The following is a 9055-nucleotide window of genomic DNA, read 5'->3' as shown; positions in this document are numbered from 1 at the left end:
AAATAACGTACTATAAAAACCACCTATGTAGTCAGTTGGTCTCTGCCTTTCTGCGCCAACGTCCATCCTCAGACACTGTGGGCCCTGTGCGCTCGCGTTCCGCTGCCATGGCAGCAGGGGAGGGGTGGGGTGGTAGGAGCAGTGGCAGCTCCACCAGCAGCGGCTGCCTCAGTCTGCAGTCGATGATGAGTAGCTTTCTTCACCAGCGCAGTGAGGAAACTACTAACCAGCCGCAGCAGCAGCATCAGGTGGACCTGGAGCAGGAGCTCAAACAACAGGCTTGGGCCTACTTGGACAGCACCCTGCCAACCGAGGTAGACAATCCCCTTGACTACTGGGCAACGAAACTTGACCTTTGGCCCCAACTAGCTGAATTTGCCCTTGAAAGGCTGTCATGCCCGGCCAGTAGCGTGGCATCGGAGCGCGTGTTTAGTGCGGCAGGAGGTATTGTAACTCCAGAGGACACGACTGTCCACCCAAAGTGTGGAGAGACTCACGTTTGTGAAAATGAATCAGGCGTGGATTAGTCTGGATTTCAAACCACCAGTTCCTGACAACTGACTAAATCCGCCATGAATCATGCCCCAAACATGTTAACTCTGCCATGTGCCACTTTCAGGTCTCCTCACACTGCTGGTGGGTTCCATTTTGTCATAGGGTGCTGGTAGATTACGGGCCTCCCATTGCTGCTGCCAGGCCCGTAATCTGTCATGGGTCCCTGTACAGCCTCCCATTGCTGCTGCCAGGTCCAGAGTGTCTCATGGGTCCCTGTACGGCCTCCCATTGCTGCTGTCTCCATCGCCACACTCTGCCATGTGCCACTTTCAGGTCTCCTCACACTGCTGGTGGGTTCCATTTTGTCATAGGGTGCTGTATGGCCTCCCCTTGCTGCTGCCTCCACCGCCACACTGTGGCTCCACACTCTGGTTTTGGCCCCGTGACTGCCCAAATGAGTGAAGTGTGCGGTGATTCTAAGATCGACGGCACTCATCTGCATGTCATACTGACTGACAGTATTATTTCTCTTCCCCAGCAGACTCCAAGGGCATTTAAATTAAAGGTACAGTGTTCTGCACTAATATAAAGGCTCTCTGAAGCCTAGAAACACCCTTTTTATAAGTTAAATTCGAAGCGAATATATTCGACTCAAATCGAATTTATTCCGCGAATTCGCCGAATCGAATTTTTGAATACTTCGCTCATCTCTAGTCATCTCCTTTAATATTTGGGGCTTTTGGTAGTGTATTCTGACACACAATGACTTTGAAGCCATGTACATACAAATAGTTTTCCCTTAGTTTGTGAATATAGAACTGGCAATAGATGGAGCAATTTTCTCCCTGTAACAATCATTTGATTTCCTTCCTGTGGATCCATTGAGTTCTCCCAGCAGGGAGAAGGGGGTGCTGTCCCCAGGAGCAGTTATTTCTAGAAGCTATAACCACCAGCAATAATCAAGTGTACAATTAGACAGATTGGTTGTACCCAAGTTGAATGATCGATCAACTTTGGTACATTCAGCCTGCGCATACATGGTTTGAATCTTGGCCGGTCCCTGCTGAACTGGCCAAGATTCAAACCATCTATGACCAGCTTTAGCCTCAGCATTGTGTACAGGAAGCATTTACAAAGCATTAACCTTCCTTTAAGCAGCATTCTTGTAAGTTCTTATAGCATCCCCCGCTTCCAGTTTTGGTGTGATGATTAAGGATCTTATTGGGTCATTGCTGTTGATTCAATCAAGCTTTCAGTACAATGCAATGGGCTTTTAGTAAGATTCTGCATCAGGTTTATGTTGCTAATTATCTTCTGACAGGTCAGTTAGTGGCTGTGAAGCTGTTTAGCAAGGAAAAGATTCCAATGCACAACTTCCTGGTTGAATATGGGATGTCCATCAGCCTCAGCAGCCATCCAAACATAATCAGGACTCATGAAGTTGCCTTTCATATAAGCAGAGGTCCAGGAGGCCAAGCCAAATGTAAATTGTATGAAGAGAATCTTTAAGAATTAAATCTATCCTTAAAGTATTTGAGGATCTTGCACCATCAATGGCGGCTCTCACAATTGTATACAAACAGGTTTCCTTTAATCATCCTTTTGAGCAAATATTCTATGTCTCAGGATGGTATGATGGATTTATTGGATTACATTTTCCCTGTTTATTCATTTATTCATTATTCATTATGGGTTTATTCATCTCAATGACAACTCTTGTACAGATTATTATTTAAGCACTTATGTCCCTTCCTATACTAATATAATCATGCAAATTTGGCATCCACAGAGGGCCACAGTTGGGCACCACTAGTCCTAACAATGGAGGTTGGCTTCCATAAACAAGGTCATTGTGATGGAAACAGTATCAGCAGTCACACCTCAGCCAGGTATTCTTCCTCCTCTTTAACATATCAATCCACAAGCCCATCACCATTGAGATGGCCAGTTCTGTCCTGGGGGTAAAAGTTCTCTCAATATTCTGCAGGTACATTGTCATTGTCAACGCAAAACCAAAGTGTGTTTTAGTGAATAACACAATCTCAGTTGTATTATTACATTCATATGAATATTTAAATTGTTTTTTTTTTTTTTACTACATTTCAGGTTTTCAGGTCCTTTTTCTAGTGGCCATCTCCATGCAGTAGTCCTCCTTGATGAACTACAGGTGACATGAAGGGGAATAACATAGCAGGAGTATTGATTTTATAGACTAGTGGAGTTATATTGAGATGAGGTGAAGAAAAAAAAAAAGTGATAAGATGGAAGCAGATTCTCCATGTGGAACGAGCAACTTAGACTCCGTCTTTGTACACATAATCTTTTCTTTTTACCTTAATTCTTAACTCCACAAAGTTACATAAAACCTGGACAGTCAATAAAAAAGCTGAAGACTCTGGAATCAGAAGACCAGGAGAAGGTGGCAATGGAGCAACTAGGTGAAACCTGGACATCAAGTGAGCAAAGTCTGCCATAATGTACAAAAATGATGTGTGTACTTGAACATTATTGCACGGGCCCTGGATACCCACTTTAAGCTGACCCTTAAGTCATGTCTAAACCATCATTTCTCAGATTTTTGAAAATGGTCCTCTAACTTTCAAGTCTCAGAGAACCCCTGCTAATAATTACTCTACAGTATGTACAGCTCTGTGTATGTTAGTGTGACGGTCAGTGCAAAGAATGTCCTTTGCCTTTGTGGTCAATAGGAAGAATCCCGTTTACAGATAACTAGACAGATAACTGGTGTTAGCCTCAACTCATCAATGAGGCAGAATTTGCTCCATGGTCAAGGAACCCTTAGCAACCTCTGGAGGAACCTTAGGCTTCCATGGCACACTGATTGAGAGAAGCTGATCTAGACCAATTATCTTTGGAGCTAAGTTTCCAGCCATTAATGAATGACAAGTTTTGGCTAATGGGGCCTTTCTGCAGCAGTTTTTCAAAACTCTAGTTTTATGCTGAATTCATTTTAAATTCATTGTTTTTTTTATTAAACCCATTGGTGTGCAATGTTGCTAGAAATAAGGCATAATGTATAAAAGAACCAGCAAATAATGGGTACATTTGTTTTCAATAAATGAGCTGGTTACTATTTCCTCTTGTATTATTTATTTAAATTAGAATCAGGTAAAATAAAATAAATCTTATAAAGCAAAAATAATTTCCCATTTTATAGTTACAATGTTGAAAAGGTTAATATTAAAACTCTGTAAAGTTTCAAAGTATTTGGTTTTCATCATGTTTAATCCTATCACCTATTCTCAGGAAAAACTTTTTATATGCAAATCAGCAAGAACAATCCGGGGTTATTTACACAACATTTACATTAGGAGTCAGCCAATGGAAAGCCTTCATTCTCTGCCTTCCCCGCCCATCTCCCTTGTATAAAGAGGTCCTCTCCTTCCCCTGATCAATGACTCTACTTCCAGAGATACCGGTATACTCATCTATTACAGCCCAGCTGGAGATTTGGTGACGTTGTCCGGAGCTGATCTGCAGAGGAACCCAATACTCAAAGAAAACTAATTGGACTTCATCACAGCGGAATCTTCACCACATTAAGGTAAGGTCACTTTCATCTAACCAATCAAGGGATCTTTATTATTTAATGAACATTCTGATAATTATCCCGCAGAGGTTTATGAGGCATATTTAATAAATATATGGAAAACTGAAACATTGGGGCAAGGAGTGGAGGTTTAGGACAGAATAATATGTAATACAATGTATACAGAAGACAGGATAGCCATTGGAGGCTTTCCATGATCAGACTGATGAAAAAGTTGTTCGTATTACAGGATATAATAAACGTTGTGGCAGTAATTTGTGTGATGTAATACAATTTCAAATATATGTTTAGATGTCCAAATAATGTATATTTTTTTTCTAAATCTCCTTTTACAAGTATATTCCAATCTGTACAAAAAAATTGACTGAACAATGTTGAATTCTTTGCTATGAAATACTACCTCCCACCAAGACAGGAGTACAACATTCTACTTCATAATCTCACTGAAAATTCACTTCATGATGTCTGTCCTTCTGATGCTATGTGGTCTTCCTGAGAACATAAAGATGACATTTAGCAGGAAAACGCCTTGAAAATGTTTTTAAGGTGCCTGAAAAGGGATGTGACAGTTGAGTGTTTGGATGATATGACATCACTCATGGTAATTGTGGATCATTCTGGGACTTCACAGTTTTGGAGAGAATGTTTTAGGGAAATGCCACTAATATCTTCTGATATCCTTTAGCATGACCTCTGCTGTCTTCTGAGTACAAAAAGTGAGGCAACCGTTTTCTATATTTTCCTTGAGAGTTTTGATTAAATTACGCTTTTTAACTGACTGAGCTCCGTGTTCATCCTCCTGAATTTATGTAACCAAAACTGGAAAGTTGGCATAGCTGGTCGGCAACAAGAGAGCAGAGTATCTCCTGTAGATTATTCTTATGGAATGTTTACTCTTTTCATGGAAGTATCTGCCAGAAATATGAGGGTCACCAAAACTCTTCTGGCAGCAGATACACCTTTCCATCAATGATGACCAAAGTTTATTACATTCTCTTCCTGAAGGATAATTGGGGGTTAAATGAGTCTTCTGACCACCAATTACCGAGAGCCTCTCCCCCCGCACACAACTGCACTTATAGCTATTGGATATATTTATGTGTTGCTATGTCTTGGCTTTTCCATTTTGTTTTTGCACTTGATAAAGTTATAACCTTACTTGATAATTTTCTTATATAAGGATTGCTGGCTTTCCATATTCAGCTCATTTAACTATACTCCATAAATTTATATTCCCGAGCCCCATTCAATAAGATGTGAAGCTTTAGTGAGCATCTCATATATATATATATATATGTATATCAATGTGGGTAATAGTATTCATATTTGAAACATTTCTATAGTTTTTCTAAAACAATTTGTTTTCTTCTTAATAATTCAACGTTTTCTTTTTTTGCTCTCCAGGACACTATGGCCTCCGTTACTCATGGTGTTGAAGGATTTCTGAATAGAATGGTCTCCTTCTATTCACAAGAAATAAAGCAGGTAGACTTACAGGAGTACTTCACCATTATGAAGGAACTTGGAGAAGGTGGATATGGAAGAGTTTTATTGGCAAAGGACAAGATAACAGGTCAGTGAACTATTCTAAGTAACGTTTCAGTATCCTCTGCAAATATGTATGTATATGTTTGTACATTTGTACACTATAGACTTTATATTTATTAAATCTCCATAAATATATCATGTTTAAATATTTTTTCAAATTGGTAGAATGATTTAGGGAAATAAGCATTGGGCTGATTCTTGGGAGCAGTTATGCAAATATTAAAATGCCTTGATGGGTACATATCTGTCTGGAGCAGTGGACTGTATTTCCATGCAGACTGTCCTAGATAATGATCGCATGTGATGCTCAGCCTCCATGATTAAAAGGACAGACATATAATGAATGAAAGGGGCAGGCCAGGAATAGTCAGGCTGGGAAGGATATGATGCTAACAATGCTGGATGTCCTCCAGCCAGGAAACGAGATGGGGTTTGTCTGACTTGCTGAAGCTTCTGATGCACAATGAGAGACTATCGCTGTGTTCAGTGAAATCAGAATAGGACATTTCAGCCCAGGAAAGGTTCTTGTACAGCTGATTGATGGTAAAGCTGAAATTTAGCTATGAATGAAGCATAATACATTCTCAAACATTTTAATAAAACCCGTTGCTCGAAGATTGAGATTTTCAAGTGGATAGAAAAAATGATCAGCTAAAAATTTCCATTTCTTAATCAAAGTTAAATTATTTTTTTTTACAGGTCAAAGAATGGCATTGAAGACCACGGATAAAAACAGAACCAGCCAGCGGTCTTTCCTCCAGGAGTTCTGCGTTTCATACTTTCTTTCATCTCATCCCAATATCATTGGATGTAATGGCATCGCCTTCACCACCATCGACTACTTTGTGTTTGCCCAGGAACTAGCCCCTGTTGGTGATCTCTTCTCCATGATTACACCATACGTAAGTACATTAAGGTTTCAGTATGCCCTTTTTTTTTAAAGTTTTGGATAAGGGAGGGATAAAACTAATGTTTTGAATTGCCCATCACTTTGTCTTAATAATGGAGATCACCGGAACATTTAGAAAAAGAGAATCTCTTTTGGGGGAACACAAACGGCAATAGACTCCACTCCTAGTCTAAAACTAGATCAAAAGTGATGGCCATGCTTATACTTTAACTGATTCTGAATTACTCTTTATATTCTATCTTACTGTATTTAAGAACTATTGTATTTTGATTTTGTTTTCCTAGGTGGGAATTCCAGAAGACTCAGTTAAGAGGTGTGCTCTTCAGATCTCCAATGCTCTCGAATTCATATCCGAGAAAGGACTGGTGCATATGGATTTGAAGCCAGAAAACATTTTGGTTTTTGACCAGGACTGTCACTTCATCAAGATCACAGACTTTGGCCTTGCGAAGGTCAGAGGGACAGTGATAACATTCAGGTGTGGTAGCAAAACCTACATGGCCCCAGAACTACGTGACATGGCCATTACGGATGGACTGGTTGTAGATGGCAGCCTTGATGTGTGGGCGTTTGGTGTTACCATCTACTGCCTACTTCTAGGGGAGTATCCATGGCAGGTGGCCATGCCTGAAGATGAAGGATATAGAGGTTTTGTTGACTGGCAAAACAATTTTCATATGGACAATCCTCCTGAAGCATGGAGAAAGATTTCAACTGGAATAAGAAGGATGTTTGGTGATCTTTTGGCCATTGACTTTTCTAAAAGAAGTAAATCTACAGAAATCCTGAAATACATGAACGAAAGCTGGAAGGAAGAAATCCCAGATGCAATCACAGGACAAGAAGATGAGGATCCCATCAAAAGCAGCTCTGTACAATCTGAGGTAACCTCCATTTCTCACCTGAACACCTCACAGCGTAGTGTTACTAACACGTCCTTGTCTTACTTTTTGACCACAGACACTTCTGGATCTCAGTCTGAGATGACTCCATTGCCCCAGAAGGATGACATGGAAGAAGCACTGATCATATTCGATGATGAGTTCTCCTTACTTGTTGGTGCAGAGGTAAACATTGGATGAAGAAGAATCATGAGTGATGGTGCGTCTGAAAGAACATCACATATGGCCAACTTCCCCAGGTATGTGCCTTTCTCAATTCACAATTTAATCTTTTAGGGCCATGTCACACTAGCAGTTCAGCACTAAGTCATTACTTTTTCCACCACAATATCCATCACTGATTTTGCTTTGATACTAAAGCAATCCAGTTTCAGTCAATAAATAGCCGCCACCTTATCTTCCTATAGAGGGATTATCCTCTTTTAGGAGCTCTCTGTACCTCTTCTGATCTGCAGATCTCTATAAAATGTATTACCAATCTACCAAGAATGTTGTAACACACTAAACCTTTCATCCCAACTCTACATTTTTGTAAGAATGGCAGGGGTGCAGTCTATACCTACATACTGGCATTATGCAGCCTTCACTTTCATCTCAGATGGTTGGGGGGGGGGGGTACGTCAGTGATAGAACTCTTGTTAGCAACTCACAAAGGGGTTGGGTTAGGCCTTGTAGTTCAGAAGTTTAAAGTGAAGCTTGAATCAAAGGGGCCGATACTAAAGTCCTTCTAGCTAACAATGGTAATAGCAGGACTCTTGTTGGATATGATATTAGAAGTTTGGGGTTAAAATATTTGAAATTGTTACTATTTTATTATGGCATTGCCAAGACCATTTATAGTACATTTAGAGAGAGCCTTCGTCATTCATTTTATTTATGAATCTAGAGCAGTCAGATCAGTGAAGGATGGTTGCTTTTTGGTTGCTGTAGGTCTCTATTCATTTTTATTTTGTCTTTTTGACTAGATTTGTCTATTCTGGGGATAGTTTGTAATTTACACAACCACAATCTGCCATATAACCTCTTGGCGGAACCTTTTAAACATTTTTGTAACCTTTTTAACTGAACCACAACCGATGATTTCATTTATTACTCCAGGATACTCAGTTTTTCTATATAGATATTCAGAACTGACCACATGCATTTTGTCCTGTTACATTCCCTGTTCATGTTTGCATTTCACAGATCATTTCTATATTTTGCTCTAACAATATTTCTTTACATTTTTCAGATGACAAGTCTGGACTATCCCCAGTGGATGAACAAGGCCCCTGCCTGGTACATGGGGGAATGTAACTTGTAGATATATGAGTAGTTACTCCTCCTGTGCACTGGGTGGGGCTCTTGAATTTTCTCTGTACAGAAAAATACCGATTGATCCTGCCAGAAATCATTTGAGTTCCTAAATTACTTTTTGAGCTTACACCACTGCCTCTGTTGCATCTGAAATGCTAAGCAGTGTTGTCAGCCAGGTTTAGAAGGACCTGTTTAGCACTGACAGAGGTATATACTGGTATGTCAACCACTTTGCCACATGATTTAACATTTGTAACTGTGTGTACTGGTAAGTCAACCACCAAATTACTTTTTGGTGAATTGGATTCATCATTGAGGCAAATTGTAGCTTCC

General features: G+C 40.1%; 1 protein-coding gene across 1 annotated transcript; it reads left to right on the top strand.

The window, feature by feature from the left end:
* Nucleotides 1-5518: 5518 nt before the first annotated feature.
* Nucleotides 5519-8729, top strand: LOC149449730 (serine/threonine-protein kinase SBK1-like). The gene is made up of 4 exons (XM_089692809.1): nt 5519-5639; nt 6314-6516; nt 6809-7591; nt 8658-8729. Exons 1-4 carry the CDS (start codon nt 5519-5521, stop codon nt 8727-8729), a joined length of 1179 nt encoding a protein of 392 aa, XP_089548935.1.
* Nucleotides 8730-9055: the final 326 nt, after the last annotated feature.

Source organism: Staurois parvus, unplaced genomic scaffold (genome assembly GCF_062004578.1).
Source record: "Staurois parvus isolate SC_StPar_1 unplaced genomic scaffold, SC_StPar_1.0 ptg000605l, whole genome shotgun sequence".
In the NCBI taxonomy this organism is placed as follows: Eukaryota; Metazoa; Chordata; class Amphibia; order Anura; family Ranidae; genus Staurois; species Staurois parvus.
Note: the sequence above shows the minus strand (reverse complement) of the source record. Positions and strands in the feature narration are given on the sequence as shown.

Coding starts and splice junctions, on each gene's coding strand:
- LOC149449730 (XM_089692809.1), top strand. CDS start 5,519: ATGGTCTCCTTCTATTCACAAGAAATAAAGCAGGTAGACTTACAGGAG. Junction 6,517..6,808: donor TCTCCATGATTACACCATAC/GTAAGTACATTA, acceptor TTGTTTTCCTAG/GTGGGAATTCCAGAAGACTC. Junction 7,592..8,657: donor CCTTACTTGTTGGTGCAGAG/GTAAACATTGGA, acceptor TACATTTTTCAG/ATGACAAGTCTGGACTATCC.